Source organism: Nicotiana tabacum, chromosome 8 (assembly GCF_000715075.1).
Source record: "Nicotiana tabacum cultivar K326 chromosome 8, ASM71507v2, whole genome shotgun sequence".
Lineage (NCBI taxonomy): Eukaryota > Viridiplantae > Streptophyta > Magnoliopsida > Solanales > Solanaceae > Nicotiana > Nicotiana tabacum.
The window spans coordinates 199,142,148-199,168,262 of NC_134087.1; the positions used below are offsets into that span (position 1 = coordinate 199,142,148).

The window sequence follows — 26,115 nt, forward strand, 5'->3', positions numbered from 1 at the left end:
TGGAATTAGGGATTGAGAGATAGAGAGAGACGTAGAGAGAATTTCCAATTATTTGCAACAACACCCAATTCAAAAAAATAATATTTTTTGAAAACCCAAGTTCGAACTCAAAACTTCAAAACTTTTTAATGGTTGTCAGTGGTGGAATTACGGCTCTCTTCTCCTTTTCTCTACATTACTGGAATTAGGGATGGAGAGAGAGAGAGAGAGAGAGAGAGAGAGAGAGAGAGAGAGAGAGAGAGAGAGAGAGAGAGAGAGAGAGAAAGCGCATGAGGGATAGTGAATAAGGACGGAAAATAATTTATTCCTATTATAAAAGGATACTCGTTTAATTCCTAAAGTGTATATAATTGGTAAATTTGTATATAGGAGGTAATTAAATTAAAACTTGAGTAGGGAGGGTAATAAAGTTTCCAATAGTGTATAGGTATGTAAAAATCCCTAAGACACTCTCCTTAAGTCAAGTGGCAACCTAAAAAAAACAACATGGCATAAATAGTTAATAATTAGTTATTGGTTATTGTTTTTGACTTTTAAATATCTATAAAATATTAAATTAAAATATTTTATAATAAAAAATGAAAATTAAAAAAATAACTGTCCATTCAAATTGGAAAGTGGTTTCAAGTTGTAGCTTTTAAATTAGCTTAAAATATAAAAGTAAAATTTCAAAAAATAAAATTTTTAGTAAATATTGGATAATAGAATAAAGAAAAATATATAAAAAAATTATTCAATAACTATATAAGTCCCTTTTAATTTAATATCAATTTTATTATTGGTATATCACATTGACAAATAAGATGACAATTGAAATTTGTTAAACCAATACGATCTGATTTATTCAAACAAGCCCGATCATAATTTAATTAAATTAATATTTTTTAATATTGACCGCGCATCTCGCTGGTACAATTACTAGTTTTGTATAATGGGAAACGAAAAAAGTGAAGAAAATGGGTAAAAGTGGAGTCTAATGTATTATTTTGTATATAAATAGTAAATTATATATTAACTTGTAATCAAGTTAAAACTTCAATATTGAAGTAAATAAGCTTAAAAAGATAAATGAGTCAAGCTTAATAAAATTTTAGTCACATTTAGGGGTGACAAATGGGCGGGTTGAGCTGAATTTGAGTGGGTCAAGATGGATTAGGTCAATAAATGAGTCATCGTCCAATCCAACTTGACTTAAGATGGATTGGTTAAGATGGGCTAAATAATGGGTCATAGTCTAACCTAGCCAACTTGACCCATGTTTTAAAACCATACTCATCTTGCATAAACAAAGTCTTTTATCTTTTATACACATATGTATAAAAGGTAAATAAATACTACTCATTTTGAGAATCAAAATATATTTTCTTAAATAACAAATTAGTATTTAAAATTTATAAGTTAAAAAATATCTTTTATGATATTTCTAAACAAGTAAATTTCACCAAAACTTAATTACAAAATTATTCATATTTACATTAAAACTTAAATACCTTGATTCTCATTTTTAAACTTAGATACAAAAATTAATGATGGGCAACTAAGTAAATTTCTAGATAAGTTGAATTGAGATCCCTTTATTTTGGGCGAGACTCATAGGTTGTATTTGGGCTACTTCATGGGTAAGAATGAGCTATAAAATGATGAGTTAACTTGGGCTCTCCCAAATAGACTCATGAACTAAAATATTTAAGCCTAACCCATTAATCTCTGAACGAATTACACGAGTTGGATGAGTTTGGGCTCAAATTGTCACCCCTGGACTCACATTATACTTTTTTTTTTGAGCGAAAACAGAAAACTTATATTATAGCTAGATAGGGTTCAAAATGTTACAACCATAGTTAGTGTCACATAGGACACATTTGTTACCGTAGCTTACTAGACTATTACAAGCATCATTACTTAAGTTTTTAACAAAAACTACTTCTTCCACTTGGTTCCTCTTCAAGGTTGATTCCACAAAAAGAGGCGGTTGAACAAAAAGCTTTCTTTTAGTTGGTTGAGCCTCATTTTGTTTTGCCATCTAGTGTGCTACTTCATTCCCCTGCTTGAAGTTGTGCCTGAGGATCATGTCCTTCTTCTGGTGCATTAACGATCTGCATGCAGTTACAATATCGTTAAATATGTAGTTTCCTTCATTAATGCATTGGATTATCTGTATACAGTCTGTTTCTACTTCAAGGGGAAATAGATTCCATTCTTGAGCAGTTGTGAGTCCTTCAAGTAGAGTAAGTAGTTCTGATTCCAGTGCTCCATTTGCATGAATGGCTTTTGTGAAGCCTACTATCCAACTACCATTTGCGTTTCTGAATACTCCTCCCAAGCCACTTGGTTGGTTTTTGTTATAGCTGGCACCAATGTTAAGTTTGTACCAACCCTTAGGGAGTTTATGTCATCTTACATGTATAGGCCTCTTTTTTAAAGGGTTGTTTGTATTGTCAGTTAGGAGCTTGTATTCAAAGGGTTCTTTGTAATATAAGATTTATATTAATGATGTTGGAGGCATTATTTTGGTTATTGTTGTTTCTATTAATCCAGGTATTCCAAAGGATAAAGAGGAAGAGGGTGTTCCAGTCTAGTAAAGCATTATAAATGTTAATGTTTAAATGTCTCACTTGGAGTAGCCAGTAAACATCATTTATTTTGTAACTAAGATGTCATCCCACTTTGTCCCAGAAAAAACTACTTGCCTTACATTTGAAAAAAATATGGAATAGTGATTCCTCTTCCGTTTTACAAATGGGGCACATAGGATCAATGTTTATGGTGATGTGAGCTAGATAGGCTCTACAAGGAAGTCTATTGTGAAGGCATTGCCACATAAAAAAAAATTATTTTGTTTGGACAATTTTGTTTCCAAATTGAGTCAAAGTCTATGGGGCTAGGTTTTGACGGCTCTATTAAACTATAGCAAGATTTAGTGGTGAAGATGCCTTTATTAGTTATTGACCAGATGGGGATATCCCATTTTGGCCCAGATTTTCGAATCCTAACCTTAGAAATCTGGTGCTTTACAGTGTTCGGGAGGTCTATTGAGAGAGTATTAAAGTTCCAATTTGTACCATTATGAATATCTCTGAGTCTTATGTTTAAGTCATTAATTGCAAGAGGTCCCTCAATTAGGCATCGTAAGTTTTTAGCCTCAGGAATCCAGTTAGTGTTCCAAACATCCATATTGGTTCTTAAATGAGGTGACCAGATAATTCCTTTATTACACACACTCCATCCCTTTAAAATGCTTTGCCAAATAAAAGAGTGATTTTTGATGGCTTTTCTGTAACCATACGTTGTGGTAATTAGGTTAACCCAAGGAGTCGTAGTATTTGAGAGAAGTCTCCATGCTATACTTAATAACAAGCTGATATTTTTTTGTTTTTGCATCTTTTATACCTAGTCCTCCACTTGATTTAGGTTGACAAATAGTAGACCACTTTATTAAGTGAAGTCTTTTCTTTTCAGAAGTAGTACCCCAAATAAAGTCCCTTTGAATTTTGTCAATATTTTTTAGGATTTTTGTGGGGAGGAGTGTGTATTGCATATAGTGTTTTGGGATTGTATTGAGACAGACATTTGCTAGGGTCGTTCTGTCAGCTATGTTTACAAACCTAGTTTTCCAATTAGCCAACCTGGCTATCATTTTATCAAGGATAAAAATGTAGTCCCTAGGCCGTGGGTTTTTGGTTAGGATTGAAAAACCCAGATAGGTACAAAAATTATTGTTTTTTTTAAGCCAAAGGTAGAGACAATGTCCTTAGTGGTGTTTGGATGGCAATTGTTGGAGAAGATAATTTTTGACTTAGTGGTATTTATATTTTGTCCTGAAAGGTTGTAGAATAATCCTAGACCTATTTTAATTGTCTGGCAGGATGAATTGTTTGCTTTAGCCATCAGAGTTAAGTCATCTACAAAAAAAAGGTGGGAGAATAGAGGACTTTTCCTGCCTATTTGAATTGGATTCCAATTTTTGACATCCACTTGATGGTTAATATACCTAGAGAACATTTCCATGTAAAGTATAAAAATGTAGGGAGATATGGGATCGCCTTGTCTAATGCTCCTACTGGGTTCAAAGAAATTTGTGATTGACCCATTTACTAGAACCCCTATTGAGCTGGTGGTAATGCAACTCATTAACAGTTTAGTAAATTTTGGTAGGAATTTGAAATAACTAAGGGTTCGGTATATAAAGGACCATTCTAGGCGATCGAATGCTTTTTCAAGATCAATTTTTAAAATCATCTGACCCTGCTTTCCTTTTATTTTTTAAAATAATTCTTGAATAATGATCGCATTGTCAGACGCTCTTCTATTCTTCATGAAGCCTGTTTGAAAAGGACTAATAATATGTTCTAAGAAGGGCTTTAAGCGATTTGCAAGAATTTTCGTAATCATTTTGTAAATAGTATTGCATAGGCTAATAGGCCTAAAAGTTTTGATATTATTAGCATTTTGAAACTTAGGTATGAGGCAGCGATAGGTTTTGTTGATGTTAGATGGGATACATTGGGTATCAAAAATTTTGTGACAAAAATTTATCACTGATTGGCCAATGTTATGCCAATATTTTTGAAAAAAGAACGGGTGTAAGTCGTCAGGTCCAGGGGTCTTGAAAGGTTTAAATGAGAAAATAGCCCTCTTTATTTCAATATCCATTAACGGGTTATCAAGAGCACCTAGGTTATAATCATAATGACTAGGGGTAATTTTTTAATATCAACCCAATTGGTGCTAGTATGTGAGGAAGTAAAAGCATTCATAAAATAATTGCTAACATGGGCTATAATTCTGCTATGGTCATTAAGCCAGCTTCCTGCTTCGTCCTTAAAGAAGGTTATTTTGTTAATTCTTTTTCTATTGGAGACTATTATATGAATTTTTTTTGTATTAGCGTCCCCTTAATTTAACCATAATACTCTAGCCCTCAGTTTCTAGTAATCATCCTCCATCCTAAGGATATCATTATAGTCCTTTTTCAGGTTGATCTCTAATTGTTGTAAAAACAAACTATTAGTGTAGTTTACTGAATTTTGAATTCCTTGAAGTCTAGCAAGGATTTTCTTTTTTTTTTTTTGGTTTTAAGGTCCCCAAACGTATTTTTCTTCCGGGCTTTAATGTTAGTCACAAAGCTTTCACTAGCCTTGCAATAATCATTGCATTCTCAATGTCTTTTTACTATATTTTGGAAATCTGGGTGCCTACACCAAAAAGTTTCCAATCTAAAGGGTTGTTTATAATCTAGGATATTTTTCCTAGGGATTAATTCTACCAACAAGGGATTATGGTCAGAGTATGTTTTAGGAAGGTGAATAATCGAGCAGTTAGGGAACAAATCAAGCCATTGCTCGTTTGCTAAAACTTTATCAAGTCTTTCCATTATTAAACCTTTATTTAGCTTCCTATGATTTGACCAAGTATATTTACAACCCTTATAGCCAATATCAATAAGGTTACATTTACTAATTTTTGACCAAAAGAAATTACTCCTATTGTTGTTAACCGGTCTACCTCCAAATTTTTCATTCGCTCCCATTATATCATTTAGGTGTCCCCCTACCATCCAAGGTCCTTTGTAGGAATTAGAAATGCTTTATAGATTTTCCCACATATTATTTCTTTTATTCTTATCAGTGCTAGTATATATAGAGGAGAAAAGCCAGGAGTGACGATTAGGAAGTACCTCTATAGTAGCATGAATTTCCTGATTCCTTCGCACAAAATTCTGGACAGTGACGATGTTGTGGTTATACATTACAACCATTCCTCCTGCTTGACCTTCTGATGGAACCTCAATCATTTCTGTGAAACCAAATTCACCTAGCATTTGTGCATGGTTAGCCATCCTAGTTTCCAGTAGAGTTACCATGCAACGCCTATGGGTATCAACCATCTCTCTGAAGTTTCTTCTAAACTCATCGTTATTCCCACCCCTAATGTTCTATATTATGAAGTTAGTTGGATGATTCATGGCTATGTTCAGTTGTAGGTTTGCTGGTTCCCCATTCTCTCTTGCTCCTTGTTGCAACACAGGGTTCCTCCTCAGTGCTGGGACCAGAATCATGGCTCGATTGCCCACCGTTGGGTCTTGGGGAGGCCTGATGTCCATTGAGAACTTGTACAGTGCTAGTGGACAGCTGAGTACATGCCTCTTCTCTTGCATCTCCATGAAGAGAAAAACTTTTACCTCGTTTATGCTTGAGAATTCCAAGATTTGTTCCATTATTGGGAACCAAGGGTCTCCCATTTCCTCATCTGGATCCTCTTCTCCTTCTGCCTCATGCACATTTTGTGGTTGGAGTACAGGAGGTTGTTGTCCTACTGGTGGTTCTTGGTGGACTTGTGGCTGGGGAGGGTTCTCCCAAGGCATAAAGATTGGATTCAAGTGTGTGGGGGTTTCTGGGGGGAAGAAGGACATGTCTAGGTGAGGGTTCTGTGGTTGCATGGGGTTGAAGTGTGGGGGCATATTCCATTTATGCATCATTGCATGTAGCAGTTGAGGGTTCATTATTGGTGACAACGGGTTTAGTATGTTGTTTAACCATACCTGGTTCAAGTAGTTGTTTATCGCGAGTCTCATTCCTTCGGATATTATTTGAGCAAGATAATGAATGTTGTGGAGAATGACAATGGCTTCCTGTCCATTTATTTGGACATTGAATGACACTGCATGGCCCAACAGACCCACTTTCATCCACGAGAGTGGTTGGTAATCCTGGTTTTGAGGTGGTTGAATTAGGATTATTTGTGGGTCTACCGCTTGGGGTGGGGCAGGTTGTTGATTTTCTATATTCTGGGCTCTGTGATGCCTCAGGATTTAGATTAGGTTGTGCCTTCTTCTCAAGGTAGATGGTATTCGTGGCATTTTCTAGAGAGGGATCGAGGTTTCTTATAGAAGTATTTTTGGGCGTGGTTTTTTGATTTTCAGTAGGAGTGTTGGGAGATGATGATTGGCAGATCAATTTGCATGTCTAGTGTGTGGAGTGGCGTATTATATTGTGCAGTATCCTTTTCAGATTTTGCATGGATTGGGTTCTTGGGTTCTGATGCCATTTGTCCATAATGGGTGGAAGGGGTTGACATTTGGATGGCATGCTCGAACTCTTCATTATCACAAGCTATTACAGTCATTATATTAGTAGATACTGGGGTTATAGAGTCATTAGTGGTATATTGGTCCTTTGATTGGGTAGAATTAAAGGTTATAGTGTCCCTCGTTGGTATTAGTAGTACTAATTATATTTTTTGTGTAGTTTTCCTGCATGGCGTTAGGAACTTTAGTGTTCACCATTGCCACGTGTGAATTTGATATATCCATGTTGTCCAAAGAAGCTTCCAACAGATTATTAGTGTTTAAAAAAACTTTATTAATGAGATTAGTATTTTTAATATTTATTTTTGTCAAAAACAGTGGTTTCACCCAAAACCATTTGCTCTTCTTCCAAAAGAGTAAAGTTGTTTTGAGTTTTGATGGTGGTATTCTCCATTACTGGAGTTTTAGAGCTTTTATCAAGGAAAGACTCTTGAGTTTTAACCATATTTATGGACTTGTAATGTAAGACTTTTGTGTCAAAGTACTTACCGATTGTTGCATTGAAAAGTTTTACCAGGATACATGGGTTGTTGTCATTTTCCACTGACTTAGGAAGCTGGTCTTTGTTGTTTTTTGGTTCCGATCTCTTTTTTTTTTTTGTTAAAAGAGACTGTCGTTCACCCCTCTTTTTCTTCCTCTCATTGCTTGACTGGCTGTTTCTTGTCTGATTGGGCTTGATCCGTGACTTGCATTTTGTTGTCTATTTTTTCCTTGAGGATGAAGTTACACTGGGATTGGATGTGGCCCAGACGCCCACAGTTCTTGCATAAAAACTTCTCCCCATCATAATGTATATATTGCTTGTGTTGTCCAATATAGATATAGGGTTGGACGAGGGTTTCCAGTGGGAGCTCAACACAAAGCCTAGCATAGCGGCCTCTGACAGCGGTGGAGGTGCAAACATCAATTTTTAATAATCTACCTATAGCATTCCCAATTTTCTCGAGGAGCTTTCCATCATAAAACTCAGTTGGCAATTGTGGAAGACGGATCCAAACTGCCAAAACTGTCAACTTTTCTTTATTTGCGACAAAGTTTGGTCTCCATTTAGTAATTGACAAGTAGTGGTCATTTATAAACCATGGACCATGAGTGAAAGCCTTCTCCATATTCTCTCTCTTTGTAAACTTTATGATGTAGTAGTCGTCCCCTAGATCAATTAGAGGGAAATTTTTTGTTGGTCGCCACAGTTCTTGGATCTTCTTTTTCAGGTAATGATGTAGAATTCTTTTGCCAAATAGCTTCACTATTAGTGAGAACCTCCAAGGTTCATAAATTCTTTGCTTCTCTTCTTCGGTTAGTGTTATTTCTTTAATGCCCCGTATATTGAGCTCGATTAAATGCTCCTGCTCTTCCTTTTCTGGTAGGATTTCTTCCATTGGGTCCTCGGATAAAGTTAGGGAATTTGTAAAGTTCATTGGGTTTGAGGCTAGCAGCATATCCTTAAAGGACGCTTTGTCTTCCACGCCATTAACCATGACATTATCATGGGTGATGTCTGGTGGTTTTGGTGGTGGGGGGGGGATGAGTTTTTCTTTATTTGAGTATTGGGAGTTCATGAGACTCCGGCAAAAATTCTCAGTTTTTATATGAAATTACTCACATTATACTTCAGCGACCCCTTTCTTCCTCTTGTTTTTCTCTTCCTCAATGAGATAATATATAATCATAGAATATTTTTAAAATTGCTTTAGACAAAAAAAATTTAAAAATATAAAAATGTTTCTTAAATTTCGTGCATGTTATGAATAGTTTGTACATTGGATACTACTTTGGATACTACATTGGATGCTACATTGGATGTCCATGTTGTGAATAACTTAAAAATTAAATTTCCTATTTTATGTCCATTATCTTTACTTTTTATGCCTATAAAAGAGCATGTAATTGCAATGGAAAAATACACCAAAGTGAAAGAAGAAAACACTTCTCCATTCTTTCTATCTGTTCTTATTTACATTTTACTGCATTACTTTTATTTTATTACACGTTATCAGCACGAAACTCTAATTTTATTCTTAACTCCCGCTAAGTTGAGCCATATTTTATTAAGGTATGTATCATTATAATCATCTTATTTATGGCAGTACATATCATATGCTCACTGTTTGCAGATTACTTGTGCGCTTGACATCTTAAATAGTTTAAGTACATTGCAGTGATTAAATAACTATTTCCTTCCGTGCTCAACTCTTATAGGACCTCAAAGTCATAAAACTAGCTATGCACTAATGTCATGGACTCCCTGGATCAAAACATATCTTTAAGGCATTTTGAATAACTGTGAGAAATGAATTGACAAGCAATAATTTTTTAATTACTTTATATTTATTGGAATGTATAAATAATGTTAGTCACGTTCAATTCTATTAACACATATATATCAATAATATAAAGTGAAATGAAATAAGTATGTAATTTCTACTTTATGGCAAGAATAAAATGAAATAGTAGATTGCTAACATGATATAGCTCTATTTTCATTTCTTTTACCTTAATCGTTTTGTTTTCATTAATTGTTTATTATTATAATTATTTCTCTAACTTATTCATCTTTTATGATAGTTTTCACTATGTCAAATTTATCAAAACTTGAATTTGTGGCACTTGACATCACCGGAAGGAACTATTTATCATGGGTTCTTGATGCTGAAATTCACCTTGACGCTAAAGGTCTTGGAAATACTATTATACAAGGAAATGAAGCATCAAATCAGGATAAAGCGAAGGCCATGATTTTCCTTCGTCGTCATCTACATGAAGGGTTAAAAACTGAATGTTTAACCGTAAAAGATCCACTTGAATTATGGATTAATTTGAAGGATCGATATGACCACCTAAAACTACGGTATTACCGAAAGCTCGGTATGAGTGGATACATTTAAGGTTGCAAGACTTTAAAACCGTAAGTGAGTATAATTCTGCTATCTTTAAAGTAAGTTCTCTATTAAAATTATGTGGAGACACTATCACAGATGGAGACTTATTGGAAAAAACATTTTCTACTTTTCACGCTTCAAATGTGGTGCTACAACAATAATACCGTGAAAAAGGTTTTAAGAAATATTCTGAGTTAATCACATGCCTACTTGTGGCTGAGCAGAATAATACTCTATTAATGAAAAATCATGAAGCTCGTCCCACCGGGTCAGCTCCATTTCCGGAAGTGAATGTTGTAGCAACATATGATAAGTTTGAAAGAAAACAAAATAATTACCGTGGTCGTGGACATGGTCGTAAACGTGGACGTGGCAGGGGGCGAAACAATTATCGTCATTATGGTGGAAATAAATTGGAGAACAATAAGGGTTCTCAAATTAATCATTCAAAAGGTAAAGCTAGTATGTGTCACCGATGTGGTATGAGAGGTCATTGGGCACGCATTTGTCGTACGCCAGAACATTTTGTCAAACTTTATCAAGCCTCCCTCAAGAAAAAAGAAAATAATGTGGAGGCACACTTGACCTTTCAAAATAATGATGATGAAGCAGGTCCCTCAAATAAATATGATTCTAAGGCACATCTTGCATATAAAGATGATGATTTTGAAGGCCTAACAAATATTACTCATTTAGAAGTTGGAGACTTCTTTGAGGATATTGACTGAAGAACTAATCATCTTACTGGGGAATGAAGCTATAAAAGTTGTTATTTTTATGTTTACAACTAGTTTATTTTTCTTGAGTGTATTTTTCTAATGCATCATGTGTTGCTAGTTTCTACATTCCTAATGTATTTCTTAATGTTTTTTTTCCGCTTGTCTTTCATATTTCTTATGATGTATTATTTGTTTTTTTTATGAAGAATATGAAAATTTCCCAGTCTTCAGTTGGACTCAAGATTAATAAAGATGATATATGTCTTCTGGATAGTGCTACAACGCACACTATTTTAAAAGATAAGAGATATTTCTCTTATTTGGTAATGAAAGAAGCGAATGTTAATACAATATCCGGTAGTACAAGATTAATTGAAGGTTCTGGAAGAGCCAATTTATTACTACCAGGAGGAACGAATTTGGTTATTGATGAAACACTATATTGCAGTAAATCTCAAAGAAACTTATTAAGTTTCAAAGATATTCGCCAAAATGGTTATCATATTGAGACTACAAATGATGAAAAGATTGAATATCTTTATATTACTACAATAATGTCCGATAAGAAATATGTGCTTGAAATGTTACCTGCTCTTTCCTCCGGTTTATACTACACAAGTATTAGCAGGATTGAAACACATGCTATAGTAAATGAGAAGTTTACTAATGGCATGACCAGTTGGGTCATCCTGATTCTAATATGATGCGTAAAATAATTGAGAATTCACATGGACATGTAATGAAGAATCAGAAGATTCTTCAATTTAAGGAATTCTCTTGTGCTGCATGTTCTCAAGGAAAATTAATTATTAGACCATCAACTATTAAAGTTAGGATGGAATCCCCTGCATTTCTGGAACGTATACAGGGTGATATATGTGGGCCCATTCACCCTCCATGTGGACCATTCAAATATTATATGGTTTTGGTAGATGCATCTACAAGATGGTCACATGTGTGCTTACTATCAACTCGCAATATGGCATTTGCGAGATTGTTGGCTCAAATAATAAAGCTAAGAGCACAATTTCCAGATTATGCAATTAAGATAATTCGTCTTGATAATGCTGGTGAGTTTACATCCCAAGCCTTTAATGATTATTGTATTTCAACTGGGATAACAATTGAGCATCCGATTGCTCATATTCATACACAAAATGGTCTAGCAGAATCATTGATCAAACGCCTCCAATTAATTGCTAGACCAATGCTTATGAGAACAAAACTTCCCATTTCAGTATGGGGTCATGCTATTTTGCACGCAGCAACACTTGTGCGGATAAGGACCACAAGTTATCATAAAGTCTCTCCATTGCAATTGGCTTTTGGTCAGGAGCTAGATATTTCCCATCTTAGGATCTTTGGTTGTGTGATATATGTTCCAATTGCTCCACCACAACGCACAAAGATGGGTCCTCAAAGAAGGTTAGGATATATGTTGGATATGAATCTCCTTCTATTATAAAATATCTAGAGCCGATGACTGGAGATTTATTTACGACAAGATTTTCTGATTGCCATTTTGATGAATCAGTATATCCAACATTAGGGGGAGAAAATAAGCAGCTGAAAAAGAAGATAGATTGGAATGCATTATCACTGTCTCATTTAGATCCTCAAACAAATCAATGTGAACAAGAGGTTCAAAAAATTATTCATTTACAAAATATTGCAAATCAATTGCCAGATGCATTCACTGACCTACCAAGGGTGACTAAGTCACATATTCCAGTTGCTAATGCTCCAATTCGAGTTGATATCCCAGCAAGACAATTAATTAAAGAAAATGAGTCTAAGTCATGCTTGAAACGTGGTAGACCAATCAGTTCTAAAGATAAAAATCCTCGAAGAAGAAAAGGAGCAAGTGATCAAAGTGAACATAACACAGAGGTAGTGGCTCAAGAAGAGCCCCAAGACGTAACAAATGATAAGACCTTAGGAGAGGTCCAGGTACCTGAAAATAATGAAAATGAAGAGATATCAATAAGTTATGTCTCAACCGGAAAAAGATGGAACCGAAATAATATTGTTATCGATAACAGTTTTGCTTATAATGTTGCTGTTGAAATAATGCAACAAGATGAGGATCTTGAACCAAAATCTGTCAATGAATGTAGACATAGAAATGATTGGCCAAAATGGAAAGACGCTATCGAGGCAGAGTTAACTTCACTTGGAAAACGTGAAGTCTTCGGACCCATAGTTCGGACACCTGAAGGCATAAAGCCAGTAGGATATAAATGGGTTTTTGTGCGAAAACGAAATGATAAAAATGAAGTCGTTAGATATAAAGCGCGACTTGTGGCACAAGGGTTTTCCCAAAGGCCTGGAATTGATTATATGGAGACATATTCTCCTGTAGTGGATGCTATCACCTTCAGGTATCTCATAAATATGGCAGTGCAAGAAAAATTTGATATGCATCTAATGGATGTTGTTACAGCCTATTTGTATGGATCATTAGACAACGAAATTTTTATGAAAGTACCTGAGGGATTTAAAGTGCCAGAAGCATATAAAAGTTTTCGAGAAACTTGTTCAATAAAGCTTCAGAAATCTTTATACGGATTGAAACAATCAGGTCGTATGTGGTACAATCGCCTGAGTGAATACATGTTGAAAGAAGGGTACAAGAATGACCCAATTTGTCCTTGTGTCTTTATAAAAAGGTCTGGATCTGAATTTGTTATAATCGCCGTGTATGTTGATGATTTAAATATCATTGGAACTCATGGGGAGCTTCCAAAAACAGTAGACTGTTTAAAGAAAGAATTTGAAATGAAAGATCTTGGAAAGACAAAATTTTGTCTTGGTCTACAAATTGAGTATATGAAAGATGGAATATTTGTCCATCAATCAACATACACCGAAAAGATTTTAAAGCGATTCTATATGGATAAAGCACATCTATTGAGTACCCCGATGGTTGTGAGATCACTTGATATAAAGAAAGATCCATTCCGACCTCATGAAAATGATGAAGAGCTTCTTGGTGCTGAAGTACTATATCTTAGTGCAATTGGGGCATTAATGTATATTGCCAATAATTCCCGACCAGATATAGCTTTCTCAGTAAGCTTATTGACAAGATTTAGTACTTCGCCAACATAAAGACAATGGAATGGTATTAAACATATATGTAGATACCTCCAAGGAACCATTGATATGAGTTTATTTTATTCAAATGAATCCAAGCCATCATTGATTGGTTATGTAGATGTAGGATATTTGTCTGATCCACATAAAGGTCGATCTCAGACAGTCTATTTATTTACAAGTGGAGGTACGTCATATCATGGCGTTCGACAAAACAAACTATGGTTGCTACTTCTTCAAATCATGCAGAGATAATAACCATTCACGAAGCAAGTCGAGAATGCGTCTGGTTAAGATCTATAACTCAACACATTCAACAAACATGTGATCTTTCTTCGAAAGAGAATATTCCAACAATATTGTGTGAAGACAATGATGCATGCATATCTCAATTGAAAGGAGGATATATCAAAGAAGATAGAACAAAACACATTTCACCGAAATTCTTTTTCACTCATGATCTTCAGAAGAATGGTGAAATAGATGTACAACAAGTTCGTTCAAGTGATAATTTGGCTGATCTGTTCACTAAGGCGTTGCCAACCTCAATATTTAAAAAGCTGATATATAAGATTGGAATGCGTCGTCTTCGAGACATTAAGTGATTTTTCATTAGGGGGAGTAACTACACACTGCACTCTTTTCCTTAACCAAGGTTTTGTCCCACTAGGTTTTCCTGGTAAGGTTTTTAATAAGGCAGCAAGCAATGCATATTATAAATAACTATGTACATCACAATATTTTTTTGTAAGTTTTTAATGAGGCACATTATCTTACATGGACATCCAAGGGGGAGTGTTATTAATAGTTTGTACATTGGATACTACTTTGGATACTACATTGGATGCTACATTGGATGCCGATGTTGTGAATAACTTAAAGATTAAATTTCCTACTTTATGTCCATCATTTTTACTTTTTATGCCTATAAAAGGTCATGTAATTGCAATGTAAAAATACACCAAAGTGAAATAAGAAATTTTATTATAGTGCAGTATTTTTTTGATCAATTTGAAAAATAGATCAAAGTCAATCATACAAATAAGACCTAAAGAAGGGTAATTTTGTAACTTCGGGTAGACACCCAAAATCGTTGTCTTGGGAACAAAGATTTCTCTTCTTCTCCACTTCGATATCTACCTTCTCCTCTTAAAAACCCTAACCAGTCTGGATCAAGCAATCAGATCGAACTGAAAAACAAAAAAGTAAATCTAGCAATCTAAAAATGAGTAGAGGGAGTGGAGGCGGCTACGATCGTCACATTACGATCTTCTCTCCCGAAGGTCGTCTCTTTCAAGTCGGTAAGCATTTTTCATTTTTTTAAATTCGATTCAAATTTCATAGCCAAAGTACGATTATTTTTCTTCAGTTAAATCGTCATTTTATTGATTATCTGTTATTTTTGAAAAGTTTTTAGTTTTTTTTTTTGTGTGAACAGAATATGCGTTTAAGGCTGTGAAGGCGGCCGGAATTACCTCTATTGGCGTCCGTGGAAAGGACTCCGTTTGTGTTGTTACTCAGAAGAAAGTCCCTGTAAGTTTGAAGTTTTAGCTAATTTGAGTTATGAGTATTTTTTGTTCTGTTTAGAGAAGACTTGTATGTTCGTGTAAGGATGCATGAGAAATTTAGAGAACTTTTAGTATTTGAAAGCTAATTTGCAATCGAAGACAAAATTCTTAGTAGGATATAAATTATATACACTGTAATGATTTTTTCTATTCTGTTTAGAGACTTGTATGGTCGTGTAAGGATAAGTGAGAGATTTAGAGAACTTATAATTCTAGAGAACTCCTAATTTGCTATCAAAAACAAGTTCTTTTTAGTAGGATTTAAGTTATTTATACCGACAACATAATATCTTTTGGCGTAAGTTTTCAAAGAAATGATTTTTTTGGTGTATTTTAACTTATTGTAGCAGGTTACTTACTGGTTATTCTGGGTTATCAATCAACTCTATCAAATAGAGTTGCTTGCAATTACTTCTGAGAGATTTAGAGAACCTCTAGTTCTCAAGAGCTCTTAATTTTCGATTAAAGACACAGTTTTTGGTAGGATTTAAGTTATATTCATTGACAATGTAATGATTCTCTTACACCATCAGTGTAATTAACTTATTGTAGCAGGTTACTTACTATTTATTCTAGGTTATCAATCAATGCTATTAAATAGAGTTACATGCAATTACTTTTTATGTGACTTGAATCTGTAAATATTTTACACTGTCAGTGTATAGAACTTGATTTCGTTTAAGTATTCCAATGAACCAGGCTTGTACAAAGCGGAACAGGTGTGGAGGATTCATAAAACTGAGCCCGACTAGTTTGGAATTTAGGCTTAGTTGATCAATGGTATAGTTGAGTAATTGATGGAGTATTAAATTTATTTTCCAATTGATCTTGGATAAATAATATAACGAAGGTTGTCGGAAATTGTGAGAAAAGGAATTCATTGTTTTGAATATATTAATTAGATAGTATTGTAGTTTGTTCTCGTATAACCAATTTATATTTACTCGATGTTTCCGGAAAGTAGACATGTAATTTTGGAAATACGGACCTACTATGGAGTTGAAGTTGTGTGTATTTTGGCTGAGCAGGACAAGCTATTGGATCAGACCAGTGTATCCCACTTGTTCCCGATTACCAAGTATCTTGGACTATTGGCTACTGGCATGACAGGTCTGCTCTCTTTTATTGGGTTCAAGGAGACTGTATGGAATATAGTGATTTAAAGCTTTGGTTAATAAACTATCAGTTAACAAAGGTTCTTCATAGACCTGTCTACTTTTTCTTCTGAAAGTAAAAGGAAACTTATTGCTATATCTTCCTTTTGTGATAGTGTTTGTTTGTTCACAAAAATGTGAGAACTTGCTCCCTCCCTTAATGTTCCAGTAGGAAGGCCTATCAATCTCCTTTAGCACTGTTGCTTAACCCAAAAGTCAAAAGAAAACACTTTGCTACTAAGGCTATTGGTTTATGAACTAACTAGAGACAGTTATGGTTCAAAGATTGTCCACTTATTGTATTCCAGGTTTATCTAGCTATGGATCATATCATGTTCAATTTGTGACTATGAGAATAGAATCACAGAGCTCCTTCCTGAGCTTATGTTTCCATATTGTGCTTTGACATATTTTCAATTTCAGCTGATGCGAGAACCTTGGTTCAACAAGCTCGAAATGAAGCTGCTGAGTTTCGTTTTAAATATGGATATGAAATGCCAGTGGATGTACTGTCTAAATGGTATTTCCTTTTTCTTCGTTATATTCTTCTCTTGGTACTTAACCAGAGTGCCATTTTTTGGTTATTGGTAGGGTGGAAGTAGCTTTGACACACCATCTATCTTATATGTTTTTCCTCCATTAATTTTTAATTTCTGAAGGTATGGATTCTTTATTTTGATTCATTAGAGGAAGCAAGTTAAGTAGCTTAAAATTTTACGAATGCTCTCGATTTGACACTATTTAAAACACATTAGCTAGAATTCATAAATTTATCATGTGCTAAGGAACATGTATTTGCAGGATTGCAGACAAGTCTCAGGTTTACACACAGCATGCCTATATGAGACCCCTTGGAGTAGGTTTGTTGCTGGTCCCTTTTGATCTTTGTGAAGCGTCGATTCCCTCTCTTTTCTTTTTGTTGGTGTTGGCGGTGAGGGAGGAGGGAAACACATTTTCTGCTTTTGCACTTTTACTCATCCCTGTTTTATGCTTTTCTTTTTCGATGCAAAGTTGCTATGATTTTGGGCATTGATGAGGAGAAAGGACCCCAGCTCTTCAAGTGTGACCCTGCTGGTCATTTTTTTGGTCATAAGGTATTACTGAATATGATATTCTTCTCTAAATAAAAGCTGATTAAATTTGTTCCTGTTTATGGGTAGCCTTTTTTTTTTCTTCTCTATAAGCAAAAAAAATAAAATACCGGTAAGACCTTTTTATATGTAGCCTTTTCGTGACCTCGTTTCCTTTTCATGGTTATTCAGCTGTTCGAGTTTGTCATCATGCTAGTTGAATCTAGGCAGACAAGTGATGATCAGATTTCAAATTCATAAGAACATGATTAATCTATTCTTTATTGGTCTTACAAGTTATTCAGTATTCAGAGAGGGAGGGGGAGAGGAGTGGGTTGGGGGGGGGGGAGGTGACCTTTTACCAGCATTTCCCAACTTATTCAGTATGAAACAAATGCTATATCTGTAGGTTAACATGGTACAAGAAATTTTGTAAGTTGAATGCATGTTTGATAATTGTGCGTTAGGTACTCTGGCATGACAGCTCAGCTTCATATGCTTGAGATGTGCATTCTTTTTTCAGATAATGTTGAGCTTCGATTTGGAGGCTAGGTTATAGGTGAGCGAGGTTGAACCCATGACATGTGAGCACTGAGCAGGTCTTGACAACTCGTTTCCTGATTTAACAGATGGTGGTGCTGTTAAGCACTCAGGAAGAATCCTGGACCCATGTTTAATAACTACTGGGAGAACTGTGACATATATGTTGATGATATGAGTAACACTCATTTGAGATGGAAATGTTGTCTTGTGAATCCTTCACAGCACATGAACATACAGGCACCTTGAACCACTATAATTTGAGAAGATATATATGTAGTTTAGAAGCATGCACATGAAATGATTTTTGAGTGAGTTGAAAAGTAGATGCTACTTTATGGTTTCTTGCTCTTTGTTTCAATGCTTAATTGTAGCTTACACTCACCCTTATATGACCCAAAAATAGGAACAGTGTGTCCTATCCAGTAATAACTAGCAAAAGCTTACTTTAGTTATGCTCCCATAATCTGCTGTGTCTATAGATTATGAGAGGATATTAAGGGCTTTTCAGTCCTGTCTTGAGATTTTTCTGAAGTATTGAAATTCTTCTGGCTCTTTTTCATGATGGTATTCCATATTCCATTTTTCGATCTCGTGCAGGCTACAAGTGCTGGATCTAAAGAACAAGAGGCAATTAATTTTTTGGAGAAGAAAATGAAAAATGACCCTGCTTTCTCCTATGAGGAAACTGTTCAGGTAAAAGGAAAGGGAGTGTTCAGACGTGGTTTAAGGCTTCCATTCTCCTTATATCCCATTTTTAGCAGTTTTCGCTTTCCTTTCTCTTCAAGTCTCTGCTACTGCTGGAATTCCAGTCTCTAGGTTATATTGGTATTGCATTGAATATTTGTGTAAGATTCTATGGGCTCTGAATTGAAGGTTATTTGGTGTAGAGTTGTCATGCATTGAGACCTTGCCTCTGTTTTGATGAGCTTTTACATTCTCACTTGTTATCTTTGGAATAAAAATCAAACATCACCTATTTTTAGCCACGTAACAACAAATGCAAAGATGTTTTCTGGTGATTCATTATTCAGAGTTTGGATCCTCTCTAGATAAATCACAGTTCAAATAAGTCATACAACTAGAATTAGGATTCAACCTTTTCCAATCTGTATCGCTATTGTGCTGGTGTTCCATTCCTCGCTGTATATACTAGCTAAGTTACAGAATTTCTCATTTTGTTGTCTAATTGACTATAGACGCTTCAATAGAAAATAGAACTAGAAAGTATTTTTGTATTATTGCTAAGGTGAATTTAAGGTGTTGATATAACGTCCTAATAAAATTGGGAAGTGGCTCCATCATATACTGGCTAGGTAAATGGATTCTTTTGCATGAAACTTTAAAACTCTTAATTTGGCTATTTCCTTTTATTCATAAAAAGATACTCTTAATTTGGCTAGTGCTTACAGTTGAGCAGATATTGTTTGACATAAGTTGTAGAAGTTCTGTGTTTGATTGAGATTGAGGATAATTTTTTTGTCAAAGTTGTAGTATATCATGTTCTATGCAATTGCTAGAATTGTTTATGTATGAGGTCTGACATTAAAGTTGAAGAAGGATACACTAACGTTATTTTTGTTCTGTAGACTGCAATTTCTGCTCTTCAATCTGTCCTGCAAGAGGATTTTAAGGCCAGTGAAATTGAGGTAATTTGTCTATATTACCCGCCATTTGGTTATTGCAGTTATTATTGCCAGTGTTGATAACCACTTGAGGGGGAGGGTGGGAGTCATTTTCTTTTTCTTGTTTTGGGAATTGATCTATATGCAACTACTCGAGTTGCACCTGGAAGCGTTACTATTGCACGGCCACGAGATATGATAATGACATTAATATTTGCGTATATCCATTATTTCCTGAATGGATATGGTTGTGTAGTTACACTATCTTCTTCATATAACTAACAATTAGAACAAATCATTTCAGAACAGAAGACATGAGACCTTTATCACACAATTGTTTTGACTTTTGTCTTAAGTGTATTGTAGTGCTTCTTAGGATTTAAAACTGCTTATTTTCACTGCTTTCAACAACAACTACAAACCCAGTGTAATCCCATAAGTGGCGTCTTGGGAGGGTAGTGTACGCAGCCTTACCCCTACCTTGTGAAGGTAGAGAGACTGTTCCTGATAAACCCCCGGCTCAAGCAAAGTGTTGCAGCATTGTTTAAAAGAAATACTGTAGTGAAAAAGCCATGAAAAAGAGGCAGTAGTGTTTCATATCGTAATCTCTTATGGTCCTTTGCAGGTTGGTGTTGTGAAGAAAGAAGATCCCATCTTCAGAGTGTTAACTACCGAGGAAATTGACGAGCACTTAACGGCCATCAGTGAGCGTGACTAATTAGCCACAGGATAGTCTGTTTCAGTTAGAAATGTATGTTCGCTATCTGGACTTGTAAGATCCCATATGATTGTCCTTCTGCATATGCTGATAATGAGTTTCAAATTATTGAATGTAACATTTCTCGGGATCATCCTATTTTCACAAAAATGTTGAATGCAACTGCGCGGGATTATATTTATATTTCATGCTGAATTTCACGTGCTTCAATATCTGTTTATTGGGTATAAGGGGAAAAACGTTGCAGCGGAAATGACCCCATTCCAGCACTTCAAACTCTTTCTTTAACACTCTGGTATTGCTATTGTGGCTAGCTATTTTATACATCCAGTTTCTAATTTCGTTGTACTTCTAAAGAACCAAAGGCGTGCAATTTCCAGTGGCAATTTTACCATTGACTACACAGTTGAGGTTGTAATTTGTAACCTTGATATGAGGTTATAGTTAAGGTTTAAGATATAGTATGTTTACCAACCCGCCTACTCATTAGTTGATATTTTTCACAAATTTTATGAATGGAAGCTCTTATTTTCATGTTTCTCATTCTTTACCTTAATCCTGAATCTGCTACTTCTAATCTTGAAAGACTAGAATTCTTTCATAGTACGGTTAATGTTTCTGTCTCTGCCACCAAAGGATATGATTCTTTTATTCCTTCCGTGGTAAATAAAAATATGGTACTGTAATTACTTAAACCATATATTTTGAGTAAACGAGAGGGGTAATTTCAAGTACCTTGGATCGGTTATTCAGGGGATCGGGGAGATTGACGAGGATGTCACACACCGTATAGGGGTGGGGTGGATGAAGTGGAGGTTAGCGTCGGGAGTCTTGTGTGACAAGAAAGTGCCACCGTTACTAAAAGGTAAGTTTTATAGAGCAGTGGTTAGGTCTGCCATGTTATATGGAACTGAATGTTGGCCGGTAAAGAACTCACACACCCAGAAGATGAAAGTAGCAGAGATGAGGATGTTGAGGTGGATGTGCGGGCATACGAGGATGGATAAGATTAGGAATGAAGATATTCGAGAGAAGGTGGGCGTGGCCCCCATGGAGGACAAGATGCGGGAAGTAAGACTCAGATGGTTCGGGCACATTCAGAGGAGGAGCACTGATGTACCGGTGAGGAGGTGTGAGCGACTGACTGTAGTGGGCACGCGAAGAGGTAGAGGGCGACCTAAGAAGTATTGGGGGAGAGGTGATCAGACAGGACATGACGCGACTTAGGATTACTGAGGACATGACCCTTGACAGGGAATTATGGAGGTCGAGCATTAAGGTTGTAGGTTAAGAGAAAGTTGTGAATATTTCTACAGCACAATAGAGTGAGACTAGCTAGTTAGGAGTTAGACTAAGAATATAATTGGTCGTCCAGGGCTTTGCCTGCTAGTTTTACTATACCAACCATTTATTTCGTATTTCGTATTCTGTATTTCATATCTCTTATATTGTTGTTATTGTATTATGCATTTTTATGGTACTAATATATCGGCTCCTATGACTTTTTTGAGTTGAGGGTCTCCTGGAAACAGCCTCTCTACCCTTCGGGGTAGGGGTAAGGTCTGCGTACATATTACCCTCCCCAGACCCCACTTGTGGGATTATACTGGGTCGTCGTTGTTGTTGTTGTAGTATATATTTTGATTTTTGCATGCATTCTATCCTTAAATATTCTTTATTTTTACAAACGTGTCGTGTTGATTATGATATGAAGTTTAGCAGCGGAGAGAATAAAAAGCAGTTGCTTTCCCTTTTGAAACTCAAGTTTTTATAGGATTACTTATATTCCAACTGAAGGAAGAAACAAAACGAAAACGAAAACGGAAGCCTCATAGAGCTTACATGACCAATTTCTTCAAATATATAGATAAACATTCTAACAACAATAACAAACCCAGTATAATCTCACAAGTGAGTTTGGGGAGGTTAGTCTGTACGCAAACCTTACCCCTACCTTATAAAGGTAGAGAGATTGTTAGATAGACCTTCGGCTCAGTAAAAACATAGTTACAATATTGTTGAAAAGAAATACAGTAGTAGATACAATAACAGAAAAAAAAACCCAGTAACATATCGAAACACTCATTGAATATAATTCAAAGTAATTGAAAACATCATGTAGCTTATCTACAGAATTAGAAACACACAAAGTTAAAGCTTGAAATGAGCTAGCATTGCCAATTCTAATTGAAGATGACAACAACAATATTAATATTCTGCAACTTTAGGAAGAGGTGATCATTTTCTTCTTTGCCATTAATTAGATATAGAAAAGGGACTAGCATTTGGTAGATCCATCATATATGTAATCAAGAATAGCGATAACTCCAACAACAAAAGCTTGATCTATTCCTGCCTTAACAGTTACAGTATACACATCATTGCTTGGCATCACTTGCTGCACCTCTTTCCTAGCTCCAACCTGCAATATTCCATTGTTTACTTTACTATTCATAAAAGGATTTAGGAAAAAGGGTCAGAAATATTCCTCTACTTTTAAATATTATCTATATTTAACCTCCGTTATACTTTACGGACATAAGTACCCCTACCGTTAGAAAAGTATCCAAATCTACCCAGCTATTAAAATGCCACAGTTGAAATGATCAAGGAAGGAGGAGCCACATTGTTGGAAAGTTGCAATTTTCATGTTTTTTAAAGTTCAACGTAATTAGAAAGGAAGAAGGGGAGCCTTGAGCAACGGTAAAGTTGTCTCAGTGTGATCTATAGGTTACATGTTCGAACCGTGGAAGCAGCCACTAATGCTTGCATTAGGGTAGGCTGTCTACATCACATCCCTTGGGGTGCGACACTTCCACTTCCCCAGACCCGGTGTGATTTGTGAATGCGGATTACTTTGTGCAACGGACTGTGGCTTTTAACCAAATAGAAAGGAAAAGTATATGAAAAACATGTCACCATTTAACCATGAAATCAATTACCTTTGCAATTACATTGCCAGAGGAGTCAATAATGCTGCAAGCTCTATCAGGGAAATAGCCAGAAATCTGGAAATTCTTATGATCATTGTAATCCTTTTGTTCAATGGAAATCTTGATTGGCATTTTCTTCGAGAAACAAGAGTTTTTGGGCTCTTTCAAGCAAAACACCAACTTTTCAGAACCTTCAAAATCTTTACTATAACCCCTCCATTTCTTTTGCATGCTTAATGCTTCAATTACTCCTCCCTGAAAATTGAAGGTATATAAGTCACGAATAAATTCCTTCACAATTGTTTTATAGATGCCGGAATAATTTCACAAATGCTCATCCAACTTTTAGTTTCATGCACAAAGTCAAAAAACTAATTTTTGTCCCGAAAAATAACTCAACGGCTATGCACATATGTGATAGAAATAAAAAGCGACGCACAATGCTAAATTTGGTCCTAGAAACACAAATAAGGCCATATGATTGAAACATGCACAGGGCAACATGATGCATGAAACATCTCGCGTTTATGCAGGATTCAGAGGAGGACCACGCCCCAAGGGTGTATGTAGGTAGCTTGCCCTAAACGAAGCATCAATAGCTGATTTCACGATTCAAACATGCATAAGAGTTGAAAATATATATTGCTTCTATTGCCAAATGTTACCTTTTTCCTGATAAGAAGTAAAGCATGTCCATAACTATCTTTGAGAATAAGTTCTTCCTTTTTTCCAAGAATTCCACATCCATCAACTTTGAAAATAACATTTTGGGCACAATTTGTGACAATAAAACCACCACCATTCACAACATGTGGGCGCCTTCGGACAACAAGAACTACCTCAGAAGATGAACAAAATACCTTACTAACTACAGCCATATTTGAGTTTATTGTGGTTGCCATTGTAATTTTGCCAAATTTTATGTCTAAGAAATGAAATTGATAGTGTGTATTTATAGTTTATAATGTCAAAGCAACTGTTCAAAAATCAAAGTTTGGTAGAGTTTTGATTGACTTATTGTATCAACCTCAAGAATCTTCTTGACTGCAACATGCATGGAGTTGTAAAGTTTGTATTAGCTTGTCCCTTACGCCCCTCAATATATATATAATGAGACCCTTGTATATGTTCTTTTGATTAACTTATAAGCACCGCCAGTGTAAATTTAAGTTTACATTATTAGTATATATAGGTTAATCTGTTGTAATTGTAATTTTCCAATTTTTTCAGGATTTAGCGTATATACATAGAAAATGTAAGAGTATTTTCATACTATTAATGTATTAACCGGATGTATGACAAGAGAGGATTGATAGATGATCAATACCCCTACCTATAATTCCAGGGTTATGGATTCGAGTGATCACCAAAGGAGTAATAGTTCTGATAAAGGGATCAAAGGGGAATTAAAAAAAAACTCGGATGTATAGTAAATAGTTTCGGTAATTATGAGAAATTACTTGAGTGAAATGACTTATTTAATAGTATATAGATTATTTTGCACAGTCAGCGTATAGAAGTAAAAATCAATTTTTTAGGTAAAAATTATTTATAAGTGGTTATCTTTGAAGTGATATAATAATGTAAAAAAATTCTTTACATGTGATTGATTTATTTGGATATCTTTTACAAGCAATTGAAAAAGGTATGTTTTTCTTTTACATTTTAACTTTCTCATATTAGTAAGTATTGAATGTCTTTTAAAAGCAATTCAAAAAGGGGTTTATTTTTCTTTCACTTTAACCTTATCATATTAATTTATTATTAAAGGTCTTTTACAAGCAATTCAAAAAGTGGTAATTGAGCTTTTGAAGTTTGGCTGCCTAATCACTGTATAGGGGAATATCTCGTTGAAATCGACCCTAATTTGCATGTTTTCTTTACTTGAGTGCATGAGATTTCTTCAATAGGGTTAGACTTTGTGGGTACGAGAATCTTATTGACTTTGAGTTAGAATTATTTGCTATTATTGTTCTTTTTTTTAAAATAAAATAAAATAAAGCATGCAACTTTAATTAGAAGCTTACTCTTACCTTAACAATTAAATTTGTTAATGGAACTCTAAAAATACGTGATCTATTTTTATGCTAATTGTTAAACAGTTGATGCTAGATATGTGAAGGTAAAGATAAAATGCGAGCTAAAATGGAATTATAATCGAACCGAGGGTTTAGCTGTTCGGACCTCGGACTAACTAATAAGGGGCCTCGAGGTTGATGCCTGGACTCGGGCTCGAGCTATCGGGGATAAGCGGAGAGGGCTAACAGTTAGGAATTAAGGAAGACTCTTTATTGGTCAATCGACAAGCAATAAATGAAGAACAAATATGAAGTCAACAAATAAGAGCAATAATATCGAAGGAATATGTTAGAGAGAAAAGAGAGAGAGTTGTTATTTATCTTGTGTAGAATAGTTGGAGCAATATCAGCCCTTTACAAAATGGCAAGGATCCCCTTTATATAGGAGGGGGATCCCCACATAGTACAAAATGCATTAATTATAAAGGTATGGAGATAGGACGGCTAGACGTGACACCCTGATACACGTTCGGGGCAGGCCGGCTTTGTCAGACTTAGCCGCGTGCCTTGGGAATTCCCCATTTTTACTCTAGCCCCGAGCGATATTCCCTTTAGGTCGGGCCTCGACGAGCTTCGAGGGAGGGAACTCGGTCACAACTTCACGTCCTCGAGGCCTCGAGGTGTTCTTCTAAAATGAATTAATAGCAA

At 35.4% G+C, this 26,115-nt stretch overlaps 3 protein-coding genes across 3 annotated transcripts; 1 reads left to right on the forward strand and 2 right to left on the reverse strand.

Moving 5' to 3' along the window:
- Positions 1-7,725: 7,725 nt before the first annotated feature.
- Positions 7,726-8,565, reverse strand: LOC107823787 (uncharacterized). The gene has a single exon (XM_016650497.1). The coding sequence runs from the start codon at positions 8,563-8,565 to the stop codon at positions 7,726-7,728; it is 840 nt and encodes a 279-aa protein (XP_016505983.1).
- A 6,377-nt stretch (positions 8,566-14,942) lies between these two features.
- Positions 14,943-20,666, forward strand: LOC107815705 (proteasome subunit alpha type-6). Its single transcript, NM_001325955.1, is given in 9 exon segments — positions 14,943-15,082; positions 15,220-15,314; positions 16,378-16,459; positions 16,927-17,023; positions 17,305-17,363; positions 17,515-17,597; positions 18,714-18,809; positions 19,703-19,762; positions 20,364-20,666. Coding segments are annotated over 9 exon segments (741 nt in total). The 5' UTR covers positions 14,943-15,006; the 3' UTR covers positions 20,457-20,666.
- A 1,861-nt stretch (positions 20,667-22,527) lies between these two features.
- On the reverse strand, positions 22,528-24,453 carry LOC107781000 (protein LURP-one-related 6-like). The gene is made up of 3 exons (XM_016601625.2): positions 24,055-24,453; positions 23,399-23,644; positions 22,528-22,878 (listed from the first exon to the last, which is right to left on the reverse strand). The coding sequence occupies exons 1-3, from the start codon at positions 24,289-24,291 to the stop codon at positions 22,735-22,737; spliced, it is 627 nt and encodes a 208-aa protein (XP_016457111.1). The 5' UTR covers positions 24,292-24,453; the 3' UTR covers positions 22,528-22,734.
- Positions 24,454-26,115: the final 1,662 nt, after the last annotated feature.

Excerpts from the sequence above, each read along its gene's own strand:
- LOC107823787 (XM_016650497.1), bottom strand. The coding sequence starts at position 8,565 with ATGGTTAATGGCGTGGAAGACAAAGCGTCCTTTAAGGATATGCTGCTA.
- LOC107781000 (XM_016601625.2), bottom strand. The coding sequence starts at position 24,291 with ATGGCAACCACAATAAACTCAAATATGGCTGTAGTTAGTAAGGTATTT. Across the intron at positions 23,645-24,054 it reads TACTTCTTATCAGGAAAAAG|GGAGGAGTAATTGAAGCATT; the intron begins GTAACATTTGGC and ends TTCAATTTTCAG. Across the intron at positions 22,879-23,398 it reads CTGGCAATGTAATTGCAAAG|GTTGGAGCTAGGAAAGAGGT; the intron begins GTAATTGATTTC and ends GGAATATTGCAG.